The 27948-nt window shown below is 37.8% G+C and overlaps 2 protein-coding genes across 5 annotated transcripts in view; one reads left to right on the forward strand and one right to left on the reverse strand.

Moving 5' to 3' along the window:
- Nucleotides 1-4590, reverse strand: part of LOC107566483 (ecotropic viral integration site 5 protein homolog) — a 72623-nt gene extending 68033 nt beyond the window's left edge. For all 4 annotated transcript variants that reach the window (XM_016251947.1, XM_016251946.1, XM_016251945.1 and 1 more), the window contains exon 1: nt 4505-4590. In XM_016251947.1, the coding sequence (XP_016107433.1) occupies nt 4505-4507 (3 nt within the window). In that variant the 5' untranslated portion in view covers nt 4508-4590. The remainder of the gene's footprint in view (nt 1-4504) is intronic.
- Nucleotides 4591-5984: 1394 nt separating this feature from the next.
- On the forward strand, nt 5985-27924 carry LOC107566486 (60S ribosomal protein L5). The gene is made up of 8 exons (XM_016251951.1): nt 5985-6083; nt 6520-6589; nt 6671-6786; nt 17840-17974; nt 21700-21902; nt 22202-22379; nt 23970-24058; nt 27819-27924. The coding sequence occupies exons 1-8, from the start codon at nt 6081-6083 to the stop codon at nt 27913-27915; spliced, it is 891 nt and encodes a 296-aa protein (XP_016107437.1). The 5' UTR covers nt 5985-6080; the 3' UTR covers nt 27916-27924.
- Nucleotides 27925-27948: the final 24 nt, after the last annotated feature.

Genomic DNA, 27948 nt, shown 5'->3' on the forward strand with positions numbered 1-27948 from the left:
TGTAAGCACTTCGTGTTAAAAACTGCAAAGCACAAAGGGAAGAGAAATTGATGTGTAGTGTATTATATCTGTGCAGTTATTGAGCCTTTCTTTTAACGGTTTTAAATTTCAGTTAAAAAACACGTTAAAAACAATTTATAGTCTTTTCTACGCCCGTGTTTTGTTCTCACAGACACCCGGTAGCAAGTAACAAAACAACATTAAACTCCGGCAAGAAGATAAAGTCCTTTTTGCAAAATCATAGACATGTATTTACAAATCAAGTATAATGGGAACACAGAATGATCTTGGAGAGAGCTTTACCGAGCTGACTGCTGTAACCGAACGCGATCAGGGTTTAAAGGCTGAACGAATGACTGACAGCCACAGCGGAGAAAAGAGTTTGTGTGAACTTTAATGTAAGGACTTAAATATTAATATGTAGCTCACATTAAGCTATCGTATGGCTTCAGAAGTAACAGATCGATACCTGATCCGAGAAAAATGGCACTATCGGCGTCGATACCTGATATGAATATCGGATCGGCGCATCCCTAGTTTTATGTACAGAAGCAACTCTGGACATGTGACCAAAAATGTGAAACTTATTTATTGGTTGGTTAGCCAGCAATATTTGCAGTGCGATGGAAACAGACTGACTGTTGTGTCAGTCTTAAGAGGCACAGCGGTTGATTCAAATGAAAATGTTATCACACTGAATATTAACATTGGTGTGAATTAGGTCTCATGTCTGTAACACATAATCAGAAGTTCAACCAAATTTTAAAAATGTATTTATTTATGCATTATTTAACATTAATTAATAAAAAAACATTCACCCCACCTCAAAAGGAAAAATTACATAACTTGACAAATGAAGTAACAAACATTTCTACTGAACAATTCAAGCAAGTCACATTTCTGCTTTTGACTTCCTTCGCCGAAATTTTCTGTGAGACTGATTAAGTTCCATTTAACCCAGAATATTCTGTCAAAATGCACTTGCATAAACAGCAGAAGAACACTAGGCTATAGTTGATGACTTCTCACATGGCCCAGATGGTCTGCTCCCATATTATGTAACACTAAAGCACTGATTTACAACCACACTTTAGGGACCTTATTGTAATGGAATGTTTTAAGCCTTCAAGTTTAATGATGTCCTCTGTATAGGCCTGCAGCAGGAGGCCCATCTCGCAGGTGGCATCTTATCTAGTGATCTTCAACAGCATGCATAAATCAAGACTGCAGTTCTAGTTTTCCACATTGTTTGTCAAAAGGGATGACAATGACAGAGCGGCAACAATACATCTGAATACTGAACAATGAAAAGGTCTTTGCCAACATAAGACATGACACAGCAGAGTCACTTTTAGACCAACCGAGACCGACAGAAATATTTCCAAAAGACCTACAAAAAAAAACCCTATGCTAAGCAGATTTATTTTTGCTACATTCTATCTTTCTTCTCGCTTTCACCAATCAGCACTTTCCTGGTAGGGAATTTGCAGGTTTGCTTATGTCTGTGCACTACTGCCTGACTCAGTCGTTTAGAAATCAGTCGTCACGCAGTCTGAGATGCAAGATACTCTTAAAAAAGGAACTGCAATAATGCCCGCCTGCAAAGCAAACACAAGTTCCATTTGTTCAGGTCAAATGGAATCGAGATGTTTGTCTGAGGCACATGTGTGAGAAAGGAAGGACAGAGAAAGAGACAGAGAAGAACAAGTTTAGGCCAAGCCACATGGATGTCATTTAGAAGTAGAGCCCCTGCAGAAATGCACTATTTAGGTCTTGCTCTATTCAATGTGACAAATTGTATGAAGTGAGACGGAGCAGTGCACCAACCGTGTGAATAAGAACAATGAACGATCCCAATATCCGATGCTTCAGGGTTATATTAGGGAAAAAATTACATCAAAGCAAGCAAAGCAACGGCTCTTCTACCAGACAAGAAGTGTTCCAAAGGCAGAGGCAAGTAATTTGGTCTCAAGACTTTGCTTATAATCTCAAGTAGTGCTGGGCGGTATACTGGTTCATGCCGGTGTTTATTTTTGTTATGATATGAATTTTTTAAATAGCGCAATACCGGTGTATTTCGCTTAAACAACGTTCGGAACGCGACACTGTTTGAAAGGGGTCCCTTGCGAATGCGAGGTCTGACTTTCCCGGAGAAGTGTCGCCTCTCTCGGCGTCTGTTCTGTGCAGTGAGCGGCAGAGAAGCAGCGCTTTCAGTTGGCCACACCGCAGCCAAAAACCGCAAAACAGCGTTTCCTAGCACCTGTCGCCTACTGATTGTTTGGAATTATAAATATGAACGTAGTTCATATCACATGCTCGGTTTTTTTTATTTTTTAGTTTGTTACTCAGATGCAGGCAGTGCGCTGCATGAGACAAAAAATAATATAGCCAAAACAACCGCATAGCCACTCTTTAGTGTAGATTCATGTTGATTTTATCAGACGATGCCGCGATTATAAATGTTAGTGACTCCTGTTTAACGTATTAAAAGGGGTCGTGTTTAGTCACTATTTAGTGTGGTATTTTTTGACAATATTCACTCATCATGACAGTAAAATAGGGCATTCTAATTCAATATACTGCAGTATTTCCTCTCTCAATCAGTAGAAAATATGGTTAACACCCGGTCATGCATGAAAAAAAAAAATACACCGTCATATACCGTGAAACCGGTCTAATTTTGAAAAATACCGTGATATAAATTTTTGGTCATACCGGCCAGCACTAATCTCAAGCGCAATTATAATATATAATTTCAATCACATTTAAGATTATCAGCCTGACAAATCAAGGAAATCTTATCACATGATCGGCAAACATACCTCAGGTCATACTACAGTCTACTCCCTGAAGCTGCATGTTTCAGTAAAGTGCTACAACAGCACATAGCAATGCAGTTTGGTGTGCACAGAATAAGAAGGATGGGCTCACGACTAAAGTGGATCAGAGGAGATCAACTGTAATCACTGCAAATCCAGTGGTTCACGTTTCACTTGTGGTTCTAATGACCATTATGGGGTCAAAGGATAAACGTGAAAGTAAAGTATCTGAAGTGGAGGAAATTTTTTTCTCCCATATGGACTTCCCGGACTAGAAATCTTGCCACCCTTGAAAATGTAAACACTAAGGATATCCAAGATGTGGAGGGGTAATTTCAAAAACGTCACTTGCCCACCGCGGCACCGACCCCCACCATCGTTTTGATTTTTTATAGTAATAAAAATAATTTAGTTCAGTAAAAGAACAGACACTACCATTAAAAACTGAACGCGAATGCTCAATGCAGTGTGCCGAACGACAGTCGCATCACAGATCAGATTTCATGTCTCCAGTGAGGAGAGTGAGTCGAGCTGACTGACAAGAAGAGTGAGGCGACAGACAAGACGATGGCGGATGATTTCGTTTCGAAACGAAATGCAAAAGTGCCTGTTTGGCAGTATTTTAGATTTTGAAAAGCCTGTTGACTTTTGCCGTTTATCTAAGATTTTTTGGGAAGTTTCTTATTTAATTGGTTCCACAGTGTTTGCTGATTTTTACTTTATTTAAACTTTGTGTAATGTATCTATTTTATTTGACATCAAGGTGTATGCCGTGCGTCCAAGCTTTCGTTCTATGTTTCTTATCTATTTGGTTATATATTATACGTGTTTACTCATTTCCAGTTTTGTATACCTATTTAAACTTTATGTAAGTTATATTAGGCATGGGAAAATTTCCTCACCGTCACAACCTTAGTATACATGCCAGACCAGTATGTGGCACTGTAATTCTGCAACACAGATACACTAAAAATGGAGAAGACTTGGACTATGCGCATAAACCTTGCACGCGGTATACAAATAAATCAAGCATAAAGCTTGAGATATTATTTTAACCTGGTGAAATGTAAATGACACAGGGCACGAAACTATATTAGTTTCTTTCTTTTTGAGGCAAGTTGGAGCTAAACTCTGCAGGACACCGGCCCTCCAGGACTGAGTTTGGAGACCCCCGCACCATATTAAACTGGGTGCACGCAATAGAAATACTCCCATGATGCATCAAATCATCAAGAATCTGTTAGAATGCTTTGTGCAAAAGTATAAAAACATAATATATAAACAGAAAGCAACCACTCAATATGGGAGAACATAATAAACAGAATGTAGTTATTTAATCATTGTCTTTTAGTCATTGATCTAACAATGAGCCCATCTATTTGCTCTTCACAGTACAGGTCCATAAGCAAGACGGTTAGAATAACTTAAATACTAATAAGCTGTCAACAACAGATAAGTGATTTCAAAGCAGTTCTACCTCATTTCTTTGTATTTAAAGCCATAGTTTCAAATCAATATTTCACAGCTGTAATGTTTTCTGAATAATCCCCAGTGTATTTCATCACTATAATCATATTCGTTCACTGTTTTTATTTACATGATACATTGAGATTGTCCTTGCTATCATATTCTCTTAAAAAAGGGCCCTTGTGAAAAGAATAGGCCTGATAATTGAATAAACTCACCATTAGATGGCTAGGTCATCTGCAAAATGTACATTTCTCTTGTAAGTTAGTGAATACACAGACAGTTTGGATACACCGGTGGCAGAAGATGTCGCACAGCAACTAACTTTTCTGGTTTTGCTTGGTTGTGCTGACGTTAATCTCATTTCTTCCTGATGTAGGACACACCTTTCTCTCTCCAACAATGCATCACTGACGCAGCAAGCCAGCCTATTAGAATCACTTTACGTGGAACCTATTTTAGGACACAGAAAAGAGAATTACTTTCTCCATGTAATGAGGTTAATGTCTTCTCTTTTGAAGGTGTGTCTATAAAAGTTAAGCCGTCAAACACATTTTTTTCAGAATTTCCAAAAAGAAAGCTTAAGGAGATATTAAATATTAAGGAGAATTCTGCTGAGATTACAAAAGCATAATTGCTCCAGATCTCATAGGTAATGACCATTGTTTATGTAGTTCCAACACACTTCCACCACATTTCAAATTGTTTATGTGTTTAATAACATCTTGTGGTGGAAATAATAGTTGGGGAAATTATATTTAAATAATATCTTTAATCGTTCTAAATCATTTTAAATAAGTAAATAATTCAATTAACTTATATATATTTCAGACTTTTCCATAATTTAACAAAATTACAGCTTGATTGCTGTCCCAGTGGATAATGTTCACACAGTAAATATTACCTAAAAATACAGAAATCCTGCACACTACTCAAAATGGTATCATCACAAAAATATTTTTATTTATCAATGTTTCAGTCAGTCAAGCTTCCTTTGGTTTAAAACACATGCAAAGCACCAACAAATTTAAGAACACCTTATTTAAAACAGCCATTACTTCTGCAGATAATGTAAAAAAAAAAAATCCCACCTTTACACCTCCAATTATGCAGATATAGCATTCTAAAACTACAAAATATTCAATACTCAAATATATTCAATACTCAAATATTCAAATACAAACAAATATTCAATTACCTTCAGCAAATACTCAGAAAAAGAGAAAAAGAACAATAATACAATTTTTACAAAATAAACATAAAGACTAATAAAACAAATAACAAACAAATATAGGCCTATTACAAAATGACATTGAATCTAAATCTTCCTTCCCAACAATACATTTAAAAAAAATAATGCATTGAACTGGCTTATGTTGAATTTAAATGTTTTATGTTTTGACCCCTTTTTTATAATATACATTTGAAAAAGTAGCATAAAATACAGTACAGTACAGTACAGATAGCAGGCTATAAAGTAGACAGCTAAACCGCATCTCCATGTTATGACATAACGCCAGTGTTTCTTGGAACAAAGCGATGGGCTATAAGCTGGACTTTTTTGATATTGCATTGCTCACACATACAGTACAAACCTATTTTAGCTCATATTTGCCCTTATACATCCAAAAGAGCAGGTGTCGCTGTGCTTTCCTCCTCGCAGTGTTGTTTTGCCCCGCTGGCGATGGTATTTACTACGCATGCGCACATCATTCTTTCTTTTCCAGTGCAGCGGAGTCAAAACTCCTTAGTTTGACTCCAGGCTCAGGCTTAGGAGACTGAAAAGTCTACAAAATGGTCAGTACAGCGCCGCGATACTTCTATTATTATGTTCCCTAAAGGTTAGCTATCTGTTTGATGCCTTTACATTATTGAGTGATGACAGATAATAAAAGGATGGCTTAAGATTTTCTCCGATAGACAAGAGTTCAAGCGTGGCCTTATGGCTCATTTCAAGCCCTTCCCACATGAGTTTCAGAGACGAGATGCACACTGTGATGAATATTTGCAACATTGTAGATGGTTTTCGGAATCTGACACGTTCTCAGAAAAGCACAATATAGTATTAAACACCTGACCGAGCGTTTGCATGATGATAAATGCTAGCATGCTACGCCTTCAACACTTTATTGGGAGGCCTTTCAACTCTTTACGGTTACACAGCGACCGTTGATTTAAGCCTGCAGGTTGAATCTCTGAAGTGAATGACTTTTTAAAATGTGTTGTCTTTTAGGGATTCGTTAAAGTAGTGAAGAACAAGGCCTACTTCAAGAGGTACCAGGTGAAGTTCAGGAGAAGGAGAGGTAAATGCAGAGCTTTAAACATTAACAGTTATATAAAGTCACACAGATATGCCTGATTTTCATTGTCTTTTTGCTTCCCAGAGGGAAAAACTGATTACTTTGCCCGGAAGCGCCTGGTTATTCAAGACAAGAACAAGTACAACACACCCAAGTATAGGATGATTGTCCGCTTCTCCAACAGGGACATCATCTGCCAGGTGGGTGCAGAGCTGTTCATTTGCCCTATGACCAGTTAAAGAGTGCTCATGCAGTAGGACGCCCTAAAATGTTTCTTGACAGTTCTCTGGATTTATATTTAAAGGGGTGGTTGATTTATTATTTGACTTTTATTAAGTTTGTAGGTAGTGTTGCTGTTAAGAGTGTAAACAATATCTGCAAAGTTACGACGCTCAAAGTTCAATGCAAATGGAGATATTTTCTTTTAAAGAAATCGCAGTTTAAGGACTACAAAAAAGGCTGGTAGGGACTACAACATGCTTTTTCCAAAAACTTGACATTTACATAAACCCTGCCCCCTGGAACACACAGCAAAGGGGGCGAGGCCATGTTGGGCTGCTTTAGAGAAGAGTTGTTGAAGTAGAGTGTTGTTGCCATGCCGTCGAAATGCTGTTATTTTCACCCCGATTGCAGGTCCTCTTTGTTGGCTAAAATGTATGTTTGTTCATTTATGTTGGTTAAAATTATAATACTAATATAGTTCTCTGTGCTGCACTTTTTACGGAGGACGGCTTTCTCAGTCTACGCGAGTTCAATGCCGGTTCACTAGATTGTGTTAAGCAAACATTTCTTTTACAAATTAAACAATTACTTTACAAAAATGCTACAACACAATCTTGTATTGTGCTGTACTAAAGCTTTAATCAGGATAAAACCGTATATCGAAAGCAAACATAAACCGCAGTAGCATTTACAACTTTACAAAACAGCACATCTAAAAAGTATGAGACAACCACAAACAAAAACATACCATTCTGAATCGTCCTGTAAGAGCCGTGCTTGCACAGGTTCTGCTCGATCCTCTTCACTAATATTCTCTGGGTCTGATTCAGGCACGTATTGATAAGGCAATATTGACGCCATTGTTTACCATACACCTCAGCACATGCAACTACCCGTTATGGCAAGGGGGTTAGGTGTTTTCGGACAATGTGCACTAGGCGGTTAGCGAATCACAACACACTGGGCCAGCTAACCAATCTGAGCCCTTTGTGTATTTCTGAGGGAGGGGCTACATAGAACCAGAAACTCAACAGACCGTTTTTAGGAGAACACAAACAGTGGTGTAGAATAAAGGTAAAATGTGAAAATAATGCATTTAAAAAAAAACGCTGTTAGACTGCACCCCATAAACACAATCAAGCCTTCGAAGAAAGCTGATCAACCACCTTTTATTGCTGAGCACAAAAAGTGATTGTGTTTGTTTATTTATTTATTTATTAGGGATGGGCATTCCAAGCAAAAATAATGTTCGAAAATCGCACCCATGCACGCACACATACCCATAAACGGAGAGAGACGGGATTCAGGCTTTCAATCTGTATGATAAACTGTTTAATTCAGAAGATAGGCTAACTTAACTCAAGCCATAACGTGCTGAAACATATTAATATAATAAACATAACCGAATGTCGGCACTTATTAACATAACAGTCTCTCGATTAGCATAAATGAACTGCTCATAAGGCTAGGACTTTTCCATTTAAAAAAATGGAACACCTAAAGGTAATAGATACGAGATGGGAGGAAAAATATGCTTCAATATATTCTGTCGCAATTATATCGTTGAGTAATTATACTGTATATAAACTGCGGGCATCAGGGAGCCGTTATTAGTATGCGGGGCATTGAAATTATTATGAACGCACGCTTGTTTTTTTACTTTCACTTTCGAGATTCGCGATCACATGTACGGAGCAGCACTCGGCAGTACTTACCACACATTTGACAAGATTAGATGTTTGTCAGTGGTGCTCAGGATCTGCAAATCATTCGCCATCATCCTGTCAGTCATCTCTCCTTACTCTGTTTATGTGGTAAGTGACAGGTTAACAGGCTACCGCTAGCAAGCGGTTAACCATATCCCTTTAATCGTTTCGTAGAACGTGCTTTGTTTTCTGTGCCTTTCTGAATATGGATTCAGCCACACCTCTAACCAGGGTTCCTACGCTTCTTGAACGTACTTGAATATCAGACACATGGATTCAAGGCCTGGAAAGTACTTGAAAACAAATATAAGTCCTTTAAAGTGCCTGAATTAAATTTGAAATAAATTGTTTAGTAGAATGGTGCTATTTCAAAAATTGTCCTATGTGCGCTGTCAAAGACAAAACGAAACGGCACAAATGATTGGGGGTGGAGATGGGGTAGCGCGAGAAAAAAACTTAGCGCGAGCTGATGCGCAGCCTTGCATGAACCTATGGAGAAGCAGTGCATTTGCGACTGAAAACTACTGCGTGCGACTATGAAAAAAGATATTTAGGAGCACCAGTGCGACTGACCCCAATCAGCATATGTGTTTGCGCTAAGGGGAGCTTAAACGGTTTCTAACTTATTTACAATGTGCGCTGAGTTCTGCAATCTCACAAATCCTCTCATTATAGCAAACAAAGTGTTGACGGGGTGTAAATAAGAGATTCATTGTGCAGTGTAGGGAGCTTCGTCGATTATAATGTAACTTTGTGAGATCGTGATGTGTGAGTGACAGCTTTTAATGATTATTAAGGGAGTTTGAAATATTATGATATATATTATGCTATTGATTTAATACAACAGTTCATTAAAAAAGAAATTAAGTGACTTGCATTGTGACTACAACACTATAGCCTGATTTTGCTCTATTTCATCAGCGAAAATAGTTTCAAACAAAGTCACAGCTGAGCCGCTGCGCATCTCCAAGCAAACACAGCAGTGTTTTATTTATGAATGAACGTGCGTTTTTAAACCAATCTGAATCAAGTACCTATTCATAAAGCCAGTCACTTGCTTCATTCCTGAATGAATTAGTCTTTCGAACGAATCAATTGAATGAATGATTCAGTGATAAACTCAATGATTGGCCGCCACCTACTGGCAGTTTTACTTTCATTTTTAAAGGATCTTTTCTGTTATTTAATTTGTTTAATATATCTATATTCAAAATTTTATATTTAAAACATTAACCTCAACATGAATTTACAAATTTAATTGCACTCATGCCACCTCTGAGCCTTATTAAACGTCTGAAAATACACCTACAAGCCACTTTTGTGTTCTTCTGTGCCACCTCTGTAGTACAAATAATTTTTTTAAATACTGATTTCATTTGATTGGTAACTTATTCTTATTCTACTTGATTTTATTCTGTTGTTCTAATTAGACATTTTAAAAAGCTTATAAATATAATTCTTAGAATAAAACTTAGCGCGAGCTGATGCGCAGCCTTGCATGAACCTATGGAGAAGCAGTGCATTTGCGACTGAAAACTACTAATATAAGTCCTTTAAAGTGCCTGAATTAAATTTGAAATAAATTGTTTAGTAGAATGGTGCTATTTCAAAAATTGTCCTATGTGCGCTGTCAAAGACAAAACGAAACGGCACAAATGATTGGGGGTGGAGATGGGGTAGCGCGAGAAAAAAACTTAGCGCGAGCTGATGCGCAGCCTTGCATGAACCTATGGAGAAGCAGTGCATTTGCGACTGAAAACTACTGCGTGCGACTATGAAAAAAGATATTTAGGAGCACCAGTGCGACTGACCCCAATCAGCATATGTGTTTGCGCTAAGGGGAGCTTAAACGGTTTCTAACTTATTTACAATGTGCGCTGAGTTCTGCAATCTCACAAATCCTCTCATTATAGCAAACAAAGTGTTGACGGGGTGTAAATAAGAGATTCATTGTGCAGTGTAGGGAGCTTCGTCGATTATAATGTAACTTTGTGAGATCGTGATGTGTGAGTGACAGCTTTTAATGATTATTAAGGGAGTTTGAAATATTATGATATATATTATGCTATTGATTTAATACAACAGTTCATTAAAAAAGAAATTAAGTGACTTGCATTGTGACTACAACACTATAGCCTGATTTTGCTCTATTTCATCAGCGAAAATAGTTTCAAACAAAGTCACAGCTGAGCCGCTGCGCATCTCCAAGCAAACACAGCAGTGTTTTATTTATGAATGAACGTGCGTTTTTAAACCAATCTGAATCAAGTACCTATTCATAAAGCCAGTCACTTGCTTCATTCCTGAATGAATTAGTCTTTCGAACGAATCAATTGAATGAATGATTCAGTGATAAACTCAATGATTGGCCGCCACCTACTGGCAGTTTTACTTTCATTTTTAAAGGATCTTTTCTGTTATTTAATTTGTTTAATATATCTATATTCAAAATTTTATATTTAAAACATTAACCTCAACATGAATTTACAAATTTAATTGCACTCATGCCACCTCTGAGCCTTATTAAACGTCTGAAAATACACCTACAAGCCACTTTTGTGTTCTTCTGTGCCACCTCTGTAGTACAAATAATTTTTTTAAATACTGATTTCATTTGATTGGTAACTTATTCTTATTCTACTTGATTTTATTCTGTTGTTCTAATTAGACATTTTAAAAAGCTTATAAATATAATTCTTAGAATTTGACATAAAAGATGACATACTTTTAATAAAGTTAAAAAAATGCCATTACAAAGGTGTAAAAACTAAAGGTTACACTTTACTTGAAGGGGTGTGCATAAGACTGACATGACACCTTCATAATCATGACATGACACCTACATAATCATGACATGACACATGTCATGAATATTAAGGGTTTTAATGCATGTTTATGACAACTGTCATTAAGTGTCATTCGCTCAGTTATGTAATTTTTAATGCAAAGATAACATTGTTTGAGATGTCTTTGTTATGGGCTATGGTTAGGGGTAAGGGTAGGGGTAGGGTTAGGTCAAATAATGTCATATTTGCATTAAAAATGACATAACTGAGCGAATGACACTTAATGACAGTTGTCATAAACATGCATAAAACCTCCTTCATATTCATGACATGTGTCGTGTCATGATTATGAAGGTGTCATGTCAGTCTTATGCACACCCCTTCAAGTAAAGTGTTACCAAACTAAATTCCCTGTAAATCACTTTAAGGAGTCAAATATCATCTCGTAATGGGAAGGCTAATATTTGATCAGAATTTGATTATTGATTAGAAGGTGCTCCTGAAATTTGACTGTGCTCCTACATTTTTTTTTTTTTAAAGAAAAGTAAGCGTAGAACCCTGTTTAACCACTTTTTATTAATTTTAAAATGTAGATTCTTTCAAATTAAAATATTTTACAAGAATTACAGCAAAAACCAGTTTGATGCAAGAATATATGTGACCCTGCCTGTGAAAACCCAAAGTCTTTTTTTTTTTTTTTTATTTATTGTTTACTGCATAAAATTATCCTTCATAAAGACATAGAACATTCTGTGAAAATATAACCTTTATATCTTCAATATTGACTGAGAAAGGCCAAAGATTGAAATTAATGGTTGAAATCAAACTTTGATGCGTATCTCATAATTAGATTGAGACTTCAGCCTGGATTTCACAGACAGGGTCACATATTTTTATCAATATTTGAGATTCTATTTGACTTACCAGTGTGAACTCCATTGACTTCAATGGATTTAATTAAATTCCTTTGAACACGACTGCTCAAAATGGTCTAAATTTATGAAACCTACACATTCAAAACCTCATTACTCTGAAATTTTTTATTTAAATGTTAAGTGTAAGTGAAATGTTACTGAAAAAAGTGCTGTAAGAGGTCTTTCATGACGCTACATATGCTGGGGTGTGAATTTGATAGGTGCTTGATATAAAATAAATGGTGCTTTAAAAAGTCCTTAAGTCTTTGAATCTGGTGTTCATGAAAGGGTGGGAACCCTGTCTATCCTAGTCAGGAGTGTTTGTGGTCCGCACAGAGCTCTTATTTGACATCGTCCCAAGTTACTGTAAGCATCATATGCTACGCAAGTGGTAAATTTATTTATTTATTTATTTATTTTTTATGCAGCGCAAGTCTACAGTGAGACAGCTTTTAGGTGCGTTATTGGAAGCGCCATCCTCTGCTTACATGAACGCATCAGCACGGAAAACATGGGGAAATTTTAACGACAATAATCGCACAACCTATTCGATATTCTATAGTTAAGTCAATTAATCGAATATTCTAAAATCGTGACCTATCCCTAATATATATATATATATATATACACTGAACAAAATTATAAACACAACACTTTTGTTTTTGCCCCCTTTTTTATGAGCTGAACTCGAAGATCTAAGACTTTTTTTCTATGTACACAAGGCCTATTTCTCTCAAATATTATTCACAAATCTGTCTAAATCGGTGTTGGTGAGCACTTCTCCTTTGCCGAGATAATCCATCCACCTCACAGGTGTGGCATATCAAGATGCTGATTAGACAGCATGATCATTGCACAGGTGTGCCTTAGGCTGGCCACAATAAAAGGCCACTCTAAAATGTGCAGTTTTATCACACAGCACAATGCCACAGATGTTACAAGTTTTGAGGGAGCGTGCAATTGGCATGCTGACTGCAGGAATGTCCACCAGAGCTGTTGCCTGTGAATTGAATGTTAATTTCTCTACCATAAGCTGTCTTCAAAGGCGTTTAAAAGAATTTGGCAGTACATCCAACTGGCCTCACAACCGCAGACCACGTGTAACCACACCAGCCCAGGACCTCCACATAGCATCTTCACCTCGAAGATCGTCTGAGACCAGCCACCCGGACAGCTGCTGCAACAATCGGTTTGCATAACCAAAGAATTTCTGCACAAACTGTCTCAGGGAAGCTCATCTGCATGCTCGTCGTCCTCATCGGGGTCTCGACCTGACTGCAGTTCGTCGTCGTAACCGACTTGAGTGGGCAAATGATCAGATTCGATGGCGTCTGGCACTTTGGAGAGGTGTTCTCTTCACGGATGAATCCCGGTTTTCACTGTACAGGGCAGATGGCAGACAGCGTGTATGGCGTCGTGTGGGTGAGCGGTTTGCTGATGTCAGCGTTGTGGATCGAGTGGCCCATGGTGGCGGTGGGGTTATGGTATGTGCAGGCATATGTTATGGACAAGGATTACAGGTGCATTTTATTGATGGCATTTTGAATGCACAGAGATACCGTGACGAGATCCTGAGGCCCATTGTTGAGCCATTCATCTACGACCATCACCTCATGTTGCAGCATGATAATGCACGGCCCCATGTTGCAAGGATCTGTACACAATTCCTGGAAGCTGAAAACATCCCAGTTCTTGCATGGCCAGCATACTCACTGGACATGTCACCCATTGAGCATGTTTGGGATGCTCTGGATCGGCGTATACGACAGCGTGTTCCAGTTCCTGCCAATATCCAGCAACTTCGCACAGCCATTGAAGAGGAGTGGACCAACATTCCACAGGCCACAATCAACAACCTGATCAGCTCTATGCGAAGGAGATGTGTTGCACTGCGTGAGGCAAATGGTGGTCACACCAGATACTGACTGGTTTTCGGACCCCCCAATACAGTAAAACTGCACATTTTAGAGTGGCCTTTTATTGTGGCCAGCCTAAGGCACACCTGTGCAATAATCATGCTGTCTAATCAGCATCTTGATATGCCACACCTGTGAGGTGGATGGATTATCTCGGCAAAGGAGAAGTGCTCACTAACACAGATTTAGATAGATTTGTGAAGAATATTTGAGAGAAATAGGCCTTTTGTGTACATTGAAAAAGTCTTAGATCTTTGAGTTTAGCTCATGAAAAATGGGGTCAAAAACAAAAGTGTTCCGTTTATAATTTTGTTCAGTGTGTGTGTATATATGTATTATTAAATCACAAATAATACTGATGAAAAAGAATGGGTTAGTTGTTAACCAAAATGTTAACCACTTTCGTTTTCATATAACTATAAACTAGGGATGCACCGATACTGGTATTGGTATCGGGCCCGATACTGAGCTCCTGTACTCGTAATCATTCAAATACGCCGATACCACACCGTATGTGATAAGTGCCATATTCAGACAAAGAAACACTGACAACAGACAGCAGAATGGAGTTATTAGAGATTAAGGATGTCTATGAAGTATATGTATGTAATGAATATAAAACATTCAGTATTAATGCCTGTATAGCTGATGTGCGCCAGCTGGTAAGCAAAGCACGCTGAGTGGATTGAGCGCGCGGCGGTGCAGATGCGTGAGCTTGTCGAGTGAATATCCCTTTCTCACAGACATCACTGGAAAGTTTGTAGTTCGGTCGGATACGTCAAAAAGAAGTAAAACAATGCACAAGTTACTTGAGGGAGGGAGAGAGAGAGAGCGCACCTCTGTTGGTTGATCTTTATTGATGTTCGTTCGCTTGACACTCATCATTTGGATTAAAGGGTTCATATGATGCGATTTCAAGTTTTCCTTTCTCTTTGGAGTGTTACAAGCTGATTGTGCATAGATAAGATCCCTGAAGTTGCAAAGAATAAAGTCTCAAAACCAAAGAGATATTCTTTATCAAAGTTAAGACTCTGCCACGCCCCCCTAAAACGGCTCGTTCTAACACGCCCCCACATATCTATCTCACTATGTGGAAATATTTGCATAATGCCGCCCAAATGTGCACGCAAAGAAAAGGCATTGTTTCAGTAACCGCAGTTAGTGTTGAAGCAGCCATGTCAGGGAGACACTGTGTTTCTGTGTTTTTATTGTAATCCATTACATTTCTATCAAAGTTATCTAACATTATCAAGCTGAATTTGTTCTGACACAGTTTAACTCTTGAGTTCTTGTCATATTTTATTACCATTTTCTAAACTATAGCGAATAAACTGAAAATGTGAGAAAGGTTGAAGGTGTCTGAATAAATTTTGGTTTGACTATCTATTTGATAAATGAAGTTAACCAACTAACATTATACATACTATTTTGGTTTCTGTACCCAATATTTAAAAAATTTACAAATGCAATGAAAATATTGGTATCGGTACTCTGTATCGGCAAGTACCAAAAATAAAAGTATTGTATCGGGCGAGTACTGGAAAAAGTGGTATCGGTGCACCCCTACTATAAACTATAAGTTCATCAGTATGCATTGATTAATAAAAATATTGCGACCAAATCATGTGCTCGTGTGACCAACTGAGAAAGTTAGTAGCAAAAGAGAGACCAGTGGGAAGAATGAGTCTGGAGCCCTGAAGCATAAAACACAGTTTTAAGTAACAGTCTCACGTGTGCGCACAGCAGCAGAGTGGTTTAGTTTTGTGTCAAAACCTGGAGGAAAAGCTGGGAGGTTTTAAAGAGTGCTAAGGGAATTATACAAATTAATATATGGATGAATTAATTATATGAATGTACCTCTGAAGATTCTGACTGTCTTCAGAAAAGATTTGATGGCATTTTGTGAAAATTCGCCAGAGAGAAGAATTCAGTCAGCAAGTGCGCGCACTGAACAAAACTCTGGTGTTTTAGCGATGACTCATCTAAATGCCTCTGATTGGTCATTGCATATTCATTAGCTCAACAAAATCGTGTGTGATTGGTTATAATGCGCAGCGCTGTAAAATCAGCGAACGCAGATTTTAATTGAGCAGCTGGTGATGTTTTACCGCCACTGCCAGTAGGTTGCGGCAAATCACTGTGTGAGTAAGTCATGGAGTCATTCATTCAACCGATTAATTCAAACGGCTGATTGATTCAGTAATGAAACAGTCGTGTGTTGCTCAGCGATGCAAAACAGTTCTGCTGTGGCTTTGTTTAAAACTATTTTCGATGATGAAATGGAGCAAAAACAGGAACTTGAGTCTATAACTTACATCAGTTAATATTACCTTGTTTATTGGACTGTTTTATAAAATCAGTATCACATTTGCAATTGTACTGACTTTGAAATTTATCATGATAATTATCAATGTTAACTGATATAAAAAATTTTATCGTGATAATTTTTTTGGCCATATTGTCTGTCTGTGAGTGAGTGATATTCTCCAAGTTATTCTGTCATGTTTTCTCCCTTTCTTTCCAACCCACGACAAACGTCAGTCTCCCTTCTCTGCAGAATGCGATATATCCGCTCAACCAATCACAGTGCACCATTCCACGCACTCTAGATAGTAATAGCGGCACTTTGAATACACCCGGCATCCTAGTTTTCCTCATCTATTTTGTACTTTGTGATCAACAAACAAACTTAGGGCTGCACGACAAATCGCATGTGATTGTCATGCGCATCTCATCAGTAAAGTCGGTTCTGTGAATAGTAAATCTCCATCACGTGCTTTCAGATGGAGCGGCATTCAATACACAGAGCCGTAGATCACTGCTATATCGCGTTCATAATCGCAGATGAGTCACATTCGATTATGAATGTGATATTGCGTAACTTGTCAGTGTAAGTGTTTTTATTAATGCCATTAATGTTTTTTTTATTAATACAGCGTATAGCACTAGTCAACTAAATTAATGTAACATGGCGAAGATGAATGCACTTTTGGAAGTTGAATGTAAGGGAAATGTCATTTTGGAATTTCTATTTTGTATGTTCATGATGACATTTTATTTTATTGTTGTAATTAATTAATAGCATTAACAAGATGACCCGTTGAATTCATTTTGGGAGCGATGACTGATTGAATGTATTTTTAGTTCAGTGCCTGTATGTAAGATTAGTATATGACCAAGTTCAGAGGCTGTCATATGTGGATCAGCTTACTATGTTGTGTATTTTCAACAGTTTCAATATGAAAAATAACTTAAATTGATTCAATGGATTTATTGCATTTTGGGGGAAAAATAATAACATTTTATAATAAATCTTTGAAAATCAAAATCTGAATTAGAATTTTTAATGTTATTATAACCTAAAGATGCTATGTGAAAGTTTGAAACAAAATTGTGGTTTTCATCTTACCACATCCTTGGTAAAGAAAACCATAGTTTTACTCAAAATAATCTAAATGGATTTATAGTGTTTTGGAACCAAACCTCACTCACTCACTCACACACACACACACACACACACACACACATATATATATAAATATATAATGCATTAAATGTAGTTTTTGGAAATTGTATTGCAAAAATATGAAATGCATGTTCTCATTATTGTCTCATAACACATGATTCAAGCTTGTCTTTGTGAGTTGAGAATCCCTGAAAATTGATTTGTTGACTGTCAAAGCTGATTTAAGGTGTTTTTGATTTTCAGATTGCCTACGCCAAGATCGAGGGTGACGTGATTGTGTGTGCAGCCTACTCCCATGAGCTGCCCAAGTACGGCATCAGTGTGGGTTTGACAAATTATGCTGCGGCCTACTGCACTGGGCTGCTGCTGGCCCGCAGGGTGAGTCTCACTCCTGACACTTATTTCCCCCCTGAAACGAGTTTATGAAACTATACCTTGCAGTTCTAGTGCTACAAGAATTGCAGAGTGGTTGCATTAAAGAAATTAACCTCTATTCTCTAGTAATTTGTCATGACTTTACAGAAACATTTCACACGCAGGAGATTGAATTCGTAAGATAGATTGCATTGCATTAATCATTACTGAAACCGCAAAAGTGTTGTGTGCATCTTCTGCACAAAGTAATGTCATACCAGAGCTCAAAATCTCAAACTTTTTATTGGAATTAAATATTCATACTTTAAAGAGGATTGTCAAGGTTAAAATCAATCCATATTTAGCAATGACTTTTTTAATCTATTACTATATTTTAACCTGATTTTAGGCATGAAAAGGCATGACATGAAACAATTTGGAAATTAAATGTATTGATTTTTGCATTGTTTTTGCACACTAAATATGAGCTGCTAACTTTTTTGTGTAGCAGTAAAATGTTGAATTTAATACCACAATCACAATTGGTGCATCCCAATTCACGTTCTATTAATCCTATATAGTAGAGGTCGACCGTTGTATCGGTTTGCCGATTAATCGGCACCGTTGGTTGATTGCTGGAACTGTCGACAAAAATCCATGCCAATAGTTTCTCCGGGTTGCTGGAGTGGCTGAGAAGCTCCGCTGTCGTCATCCAGTACGAGAGCGAGAGCGGCCTCTAGAGGCAAATCACTGTCGCCACTTGCTGTTTGTTTTGACGTGACACTGCGTGCTGCGCAGAGCGGGACACTCCAGACGTGTGGATTTAAAACGGACAATGAAACGGTGTGTACACATCACAGTGTTTCCCCTGCCATTATTTTAGGTCAAGTTAATTTTATTTAATTATATTTTCTCTATAGCGCCAGATCACAACAGAAGTAATTTAAAGTAACCTTTCTTATAGAACATTTCTATACCTTGTTCTTTCATTAAGCAAACTAAATAGCCTTATGTTATTTATCTTATTTACAGGACGGCATGTCATTTCAGTCTCTACGTTATGGTCGTGCTCTCTGCATCACGCACAGCGGAGTTCCGCCCGATGCGCGCGCACACACACGAGCCCACTCCCACTAGTATTTGTAAATATTAAGCCGCAAAACGATGTATATTTAAATATGAATTCTGCGTGTCTCTGTTAATGAATGGCGCAGACGCGCGGTTTTGTGTAGTACTCGTACTGAAACGCTCGTGACGCTTCCGGTGATATTAACGTCTGCCGTCTCACTAATGAGGACATAAATACATGAACAACATCTCCAGAAATGCTCTGAGAGTCACTTCATGAGCATTTGACCGTTTCACTTCAGTAAAACTATCATCATGTCATACACACACAGAAAAGTAAAGGTATTCACGGCAACCCGTCAAAATAAAAGTTCGGTTTAACTTGAGGGCATTGGCAGAAATATATTACTATTGTTGAGTAGAATGTACGTAACAGGCTGCTACTACTACTACTAAAATGATTAAAACCTTATTTTTAAGGAATACGCATTCAATATTTCTTCAATGTTTTAATTGTAATATTAAATGACCTTTTATTTTCCAAAAAAATTAATTTGTTTAATTTTCATTACTTAAAAGATAGATTAAATGTTGTATGCCTTAAAACAAAATGTAAATACACAACACAGAATTTCTGAGCAGAAAAATCATAAGGCTATTGTAAGAATAAATGAAACTTGTTTTATGCTTTCAAATTAGACATGCTAAAACAGAATTTGGTTACAATAAAACATAAGGTTGGAAAATTGATGTTAAATTGTTAGTTTCATGATTTTAATTAATTAGACATGCTTTTTGATTAATAAAATGTAATTTAACCATTAAAAAGGAGTCCAGAAAATGGCATTACTAAGTAATTAATTTGTTGACTAGATGCTGCATTAGTGGAGAAAGAACAGCAGTATGTTTGCTATCGAGGCTGAGAGGACGCAAACATTAGCAGCACCTCAAATGGTTAAAACTAGGGATGCACCGATACTGGTCTCCTGTACTCATTAAAATGCCCCGATACCAAACGCCGCTACCACACAGCATGTGATAAGCGCCATATTCAAACAAAGAAACACAGACAACAGACAGCAGAAAGGAGTTGAGGATGTTTACTACGAAGTATATGTATGGAATGAATACCAAAAATAAAAGTATCGGTATCGGGCGAGTACTGGAAAAAGTGGTATCGGTGCATCCCTACTAAATAGTATTTGAAATTAGAATTAGTGTGTCCCAAATTGTAGTATGTTGAAATACATATCCAAAGATACCTGAATGGTCAAGTATTTCCAGTGGATATTTGAAGTGCAGGTCCATGCACACTAAAGCAAGTTGGAGCTAAACTCTGCAGGAAAGTGGAACTCGTGGGCCAGAGTTGAGAACCCGTGCTCTAAAGGTTAAGATTGCCCACAACCCATTGTGTTTTAGAGGAGGATTCAGTTCAGAACAATTTTACTCCGAATATTTCATCATTTTGACTGTAGTAACCGAACGTGACACGCAGTTTGAACGCTGAATGGAGGATGACAGACAGCTGTCGAGGGGAGAAGAGTTAATGTCAGCTTCACTTAAATATTCATCTATACTTCACATTAAACTGTGGAACGGCTTCAGAACACTTGAAATTTAGTGCACGAAAACTTTATGGTGCTTTATAATGTTTTTGTGCTTTCGTGGGGCTTAACAATAACACAGAATAGTATTTGCACTATATCGGATTTAGATCGGTCTCGTCTGACCGATACCCGATCCGGCAGAAAATGGCAGTATCGGAGGCGATTCGGAGTATCGGATCGGTGCATCCCTAGTTTGGCCCTTAACTTTTAAATGTATTGTTACGCAAAAATGTAGGTGAGTTCATTGCATGAAAGACCCACAACTGGCAGATTAACACACTACTTGTCTCACTAATACAGTAGGAAGAATTGTTAGTAGCGTAAACTAAACGGTGGAATGCGTGTATATGAGGACATTAATTTTGATACGATGGTTGACCAGCATAGAGAAGTATGCATATTGAGATGCAGCAAATTTATATAATTGGTATTTATTTATACATTTTTGTCTTCCTTTAGTGTAAGAGTAAGCCAGAAATGTTTTTATAAAATTTCCCCATAAGGCATGTTACTTGATGCGAGAATCTGTGTTTGTAAATGTGCTACGATGGGTGTATTTAGTCTTCTACAACTAGGATGCACTTAAGTGCAGTACTTGAACTTTAGATGTGTGTGGATCATGTGATCTGTTTCACTGCATGTTGTCATACATGCTGAAGATGTTATACGAGGTCTTTTGTAAGTGTACGTGTTGGCTATTTCAAATTTGTTGGATTTTCTTTTAGAATAATTTACAGCAGGCAAAGTTTAAAATATTTGCACTGGCTCCGTGATTGTTTTAGATATTCCTTTGCCATTGTGCAGAACTATTCGGGACACATTAGCTTTGATATACAAATAGAATGTGATCATGTGTTTTTAACTACATCCAAATGTGGCTTGAGCGATCACAATGTTTTGCAGCCCATTTATACTTCCACTGAGCCCTCTTACAATCCAATAATCCGTAACTGTTAATAACTGGAGTAAATGGGTCCCTTAACAATTCTGAAACGCTTGAACGAATTAATCCAGCATAATTGATACAAAGTCAAAGGGCTGGTTATAACTGGTCCACTGTGTGCTCTCTTCCAGCTGCTGAACAAATTTGGCCTTGACAAGGTGTATGAGGGCCAGGTGGAGATCACCGGTGATGAGTTTAATGTGGAGAGCATTGATGGGCAGCCAGGAGCTTTCACCTGCTATCTGGATGCAGGCCTGGCCAGAACCACCACTGGCAATAAGGTGTTCGGAGCCCTGAAGGGAGCAGTGGATGGAGGTCTCTCCATTCCTCACAGGTAGATCTTCCCTCTTACTGTTTATTTCCAGATGTGCCCAAAACATTGGGTCTGAGCAGTTTGTTCTAGTTTTTCCTGTTTCATATACTGTCTGCTTGGTGATGACACCGTTTGAAACTGAGCAGCTTGTAATTGTTCCTTCAGTTGCTCAACTGATGTCATAGCATTTCAAGACAGGACTGATTTCTAGACTTGTTTATATTGGAGGCATCAAAATGTTCATGAGCTCGGTTCATTTAATACGGAGTGTAATTGGAATCTAGTTTGCCCTGCATATGAGCTTTTAATCTTTGTCTTAGCACCAAGCGTTTCCCTGGCTATGACACTGAGAGCAAGGAGTTCAATGCAGAGGTCCACCGCAAACACATTCTTGGCCTGAACGTCTCTGAATACATGAGATACTTGATGGAGGAGGATGAGGATGCATACAAGAAACAGTTCTCTCGCTTCATCAAGAACGGCGTTACCCCTGATTCGGTATGTGCGGAGCATCCCCCCCCCCCCCAACAATTTCAAAATGTGAATCCAGTTGTAATAGATGGTTGATGCTTGAATTGTGAAAAGATCTGTTGAATCTCAGACTTGGAGATACTCTACCCAACAAAGAAAATTCTCCCATTTACTTACTCTCATGCCATCCTAGATGTATATAACTTTCTTCTGTGGAACACACAGATTTTTAGAGAAGGAAACCATCTCTTTGAGTCCATGTAATGCAAGTAGATGTGACCCTCACTGTGGTCACTTTAAAAACCATGCAAAATGAACATGATGGTAATCCATATGACCCCAGTGGATAAATCTCAGTGTCTTAAAGTGCCCCTATTATGGATTTTTGAAAATTACCTTTCACGTGAATGAAAACATCCTGTATACAAGGTGCAATTTTAGATTTAAAACTTTAAAGTTATTGTCTCTCAAAAGAAAGAGTCGACTCTGAATCACTGAAACGAGTCGTTTTTAAAACAATTCCCAAGCCGTTTCATGTTGACGTCAACGTGAAACATTAGCATATTGCCCGCCCACTTGTTGGTCTTTTCACATTGGTCTGAATGAAAATGCAAATTCATTCTTTGCCACTAGGTGCGCTGTTGGAGCGGAAAAATATCGGTTTCCCCGGTAACGCAGTGTGCTGATGTTTGCGTCAGGCATGAACTCTTGTATAACAGCTGACCAAAAGCAATGGCTTATAGTTTGAAGTAGTGTTTTTTTCACAGGCCACCTTTTTTATTTTTTTATTTTTTTTTGATGGGTGGAGTATCTCTAAGACTTGCAAATATCCATGGGTTTCCTTTTCACAATTAAAGTTATAAAGTTAAATAACATTAGCAAAATATCGGTTTCCCCGGTAACGCTGTACACAAAGCAGCACTGCGCTCACAAACTGCTTTATCAGGCATTACAGGCATGATGAAATGAAAATGAGACCAATCGGACCAATCACCGCAGATTAGCGTCACGCAAAGGAGGGGTTTAGAAAAATGAATCTAAACCCCTCCTTTGTAAGGTAAAAATAAATGCATATTATAAGACAATGTAAGTGTTTTTTGACCTTGCATGCATGTCAACCTGTTGTTGGGGACTCCCAAAACCAAAATATGAACCTTTCATAACCCATAATAGGGGCACTTTAAGCAGTGATAGGTGTAAGAATAATACTAATATTTTTAATTTATTTTAATTTTATAAACCGTATTTGCTTTGATGTGGCACCACAGAGGATGTCACCTCTCACGCAGGTTTCACAACCTGCTTGCACCATGCATCGCAGTGTGCTGATGTTTGCGTCAGGCATGAACTCTTGTATAACAGCTGACCAAAAGCAATGGCTTATAGTTTGAAGTAGTGTTTTTTTCACAGGCCACCTTTTTTATTTTTTTATTTTTTTTTGATGGGTGGAGTATCTCTAAGACTTGCAAATATCCATGGGTTTCCTTTTCACAATTAAAGTTAAATATTTCAATAACATTAGCTGTATTGCAATATATTTGGCTGCTACATAGCCATTACATAGTAGTGTTATTAATCATGACAGGGTTACTATATTCTTATATATTTCTTCCTCAGATGGAGGAAATGTACAAAAAGGCACACGCAGCCATCCGGGAAAACCCAGTGCATGAAAAGAAGCCCAAGCGGGAAGTCAAGAAGAAGAGGTATAAATCTTTCTTTTGGCTGCTTCATGCCTTGTGCTCTCTGGTGACGTTCATGACCATATTAGACTCAGAGGCTTGTTTTTGCTCGTTTAAGTTTTGACATTTCAACCATTTAGAAATGACATTTGATGTCCACAATAACTGTTCTGCTGCTTGGTGATGATACTCTTTCGCACGCAGCCATCCGGGAAAACCCAGTGCATGAAAAGAAGCCCAAGCGGGAAGTCAAGAAGAAGAGGTATAAATCTTTCTTTTGGCTGCTTCATGCCTTGTGCTCTCTGGTGACGTTCATGACCATATTACAGACTCAGAGGCTTGTTTTTGCTCGTTTAAGTTTTGACATTTCAACCATTTAGAAATGACATTTGATGTCCACAATAACTGTTCTGCTGCTTGGTGATGATACTCTTTCAGACTGAGCAAATTGTAGTTGGTCCTTCATTTGCACAGTTGATGCAGGCATGTTTCAAGACGGATCTGAGAGCAGCTTTGGTTCATTGTTGGGCGTTTAGTGTCAGAAGAACTCGTAGGAGGTTTTATTGTTTTAAGTGGTCTACTGTGGAGTTTTTTTCTTTTTCCCAGAACAGGCATACAATTGTCAGCTAGACTGCAGAAAACATTAATAAATCAATGAACTTGACTAATGCTTGTTTGGTCAGGGAAAACATGGGTAGTCTCACCTAGGGCTGGGTGATATAGCAAAAAAGTTTATTAACAATATAATGTTTCATATCGTTCGGTATCGATAATTATTGACATTTTTTATAACCTTTTGTAAAAAAAAAAAAAGAGCAATAGAGAATTTTTTTTTAAGTTTAACCACTGTTTTTGTTTTAACAGTCAAACACAAAATAAAAATTAAATAAATATATAATTTCTAAAGTTTATATACAGATTAAATAGGTTTTAAAGGGGTCCTCTATTGTGCTTTTTCACTTTTTCAACTTTAGTTAGTCTGTAATTTTATGCTGTTTGAGCATAAAAAAGATCTGCAAAGTTACAAAGCTCAAAGTCCCCTTCAAAAGGAGATTTTTATTTAACAGAAATCACTTTTCAAAAACTACAAAGAACGACTCGTTTGGACTACAACGCATATTTTCAGGGATTTGTGATATCACAAAGATCGACGAATGGGACGAGACCTGGTTGAGCTGCACTAGAGAAGGCAACGAGTGTTATCACTGTGTCGGAGACACGCTAGCTTTCCCAAGGCAGACGAATTTAAGAGCGTTTACAATCATCCGGGTTTAAATCGTGCTCAAAATGATTTGATTTTGACACAATATTTACACTGAAGCTCGCAGGCGGCTATGGTAAGAGGCATGACATTTCCCGACCAGGCGCCGAATGGAGCCAATCACAACACACACTGGCCCAGCTAACCAATCACAGTGTGCTGATGTTTGCGTCAGGCATGAACTCTTGTATAACAGCTGACCAAAAGCAATGGCTTATAGTTTGAAGTAGTGTTTTTTTCACAGGCCACCTTTTTTATTTTTTTATTTTTTTTTGATGGGTGGAGTATCTCTAAGACTTGCAAATATCCATGGGTTTCCTTTTCACAATTAAAGTTAAATATTTCAATAACATTAGCTGTATTGCAATATATTTGGCTGCTACATAGCCATTACATAGTAGTGTTATTAATCATGACAGGGTTACTATATTCTTATATATTTCTTCCTCAGATGGAGGAAATGTACAAAAAGGCACACGCAGCCATCCGGGAAAACCCAGTGCATGAAAAGAAGCCCAAGCGGGAAGTCAAGAAGAAGAGGTATAAATCTTTCTTTTGGCTGCTTCATGCCTTGTGCTCTCTGGTGACGTTCATGACCATATTACAGACTCAGAGGCTTGTTTTTGCTCGTTTAAGTTTTGACATTTCAACCATTTAGAAATGACATTTGATGTCCACAATAACTGTTCTGCTGCTTGGTGATGATACTCTTTCAGACTGAGCAAATTGTAGTTGGTCCTTCATTTGCACAGTTGATGCAGGCATGTTTCAAGACGGATCTGAGAGCAGCTTTGGTTCATTGTTGGGCGTTTAGTGTCAGAAGAACTCGTAGGAGGTTTTATTGTTTTAAGTGGTCTACTGTGGAGTTTTTTTCTTTTTCCCAGAACAGGCATACAATTGTCAGCTAGACTGCAGAAAACATTAATAAATCAATGAACTTGACTAATGCTTGTTTGGTCAGGGAAAACATGGGTAGTCTCACCTAGGGCTGGGTGATATAGCAAAAAAGTTTATTAACAATATAATGTTTCATATCGTTCGGTATCGATAATTATTGACATTTTTTATAACCTTTTGTAAAAAAAAAGAGCAATAGAGAATTTTTTTTTAAGTTTAACCACTGTTTTTGTTTTAACAGTCAAACACAAAATAAAAATTAAATAAATATATAATTTCTAAAGTTTATATACAGATTAAATAGGTTTTAAAGGGGTCCTCTATTATGCTTTTTCACTTTTTCAACTTTAGTTAGTCTGTAATTTTATGCTGTTTGAGCATAAAAAAGATCTGCAAAGTTACAAAGCTCAAAGTCCCCTTCAAAAGGAGATTTTTATTTAACAGAAATCACTTTTCAAAAACTACAAAGAACGACTCGTTTGGACTACAACGCATATTTTCAGGGATTTGTGATATCACAAAGATCGACGAATGGGACGAGACCTGGTTGAGCTGCACTAGAGAAGGCAACGAGTGTTATCACTGTGTCGGAGACACGCTAGCTTTCCCAAGGCAGACGAATTTAAGAGCGTTTACAATCATCCGGGTTTAAATCGTGCTCAAAATGATTTGATTTTGACACAATATTTACACTGAAGCTCGCAGGCTGGAGCATGATAGGAGGGCGCAATGAGCAAAATAATAGCCCATTTAAATTGTCAACAAGGCAATAACGGTCTATAAAAAAAACGTGCATTAAGTCTAAATTAACTCATAAAAATCTAATATAATTTCGTAAATTGCATAAACAATTATGAACAAAACAGCATCATGTATTTATTCATTGCTTAATCCAAAGAGCTGAAGCAACATTCACACAGATTGCATTTAAAAACTTATGAGACGCAGTGAAAAGGAATAAACCTCCACAAATTCGTGACGCGTTTTCTAAGAGTTTTAGCTGTTTTAACTTCGCATGGCTTTCTATACATCTCTTGTGTGAGACGTGAGTGCAGCAGTCATATTTGTCCGTCTAAAAATGCGCTGAATATGCGTTCTGTGTGAATGGCTTGGTTTCGGTTTTAACCCATTCAAGATCTTCTCCGCATTGAGCAACTATATTTCTCTAATATTTTGAATGAATAACGCAGCAGCGGCGCGTTTCGTGGGCTAGACTAACAAAACATTCAAATTCAACAACATCACTTACATCACTGCATCTCGCGCGCCACTGGTGACGCTCCCTGATGCACACCTAACATTCAAATGCAAATGTTTATTTTAAATTCGACATATTCATTCTTTATTCACAATCTCTTCATCGCAGGCACAGCACTCAATTCAGCATGTGTTCATGTTTGTGTGTGCTGTCTGTCACTCATAGCACGTGCCAATATCGTGCGCCACATCGAACATTTTTTCTATCATTATCGAAGGTTTACCGTCGATAAATATCGATACCATTTTATCACCCAGGCCTAGTCTCACCTACTAAATGACTTTCATTGAAATGTTGTGCTATAGTTAAAAGTCCTGGGAGAAATTGCTTGCTACTTGTTTGCTGAAATTGAGTGGATCTTTTTCTAGATGGAACCGCGCCAAGCTCACTCTGGCTCAGAGAAAAGATCGTGTTGCCCAGAAGAAGGCCAGCTTCCTTCGGGCTCAAGTTGCAGAGGAGGACTAGAAAGGTTTACCGTCGATAAATATCGATACCATT

Source organism: Sinocyclocheilus grahami, unplaced genomic scaffold (assembly GCF_001515645.1).
Source record: "Sinocyclocheilus grahami isolate Dianchi unplaced genomic scaffold, SAMN03320097.WGS_v1.1 scaffold1078.1, whole genome shotgun sequence".
In the NCBI taxonomy this organism is placed as follows: Eukaryota; Metazoa; Chordata; class Actinopteri; order Cypriniformes; family Cyprinidae; genus Sinocyclocheilus; species Sinocyclocheilus grahami.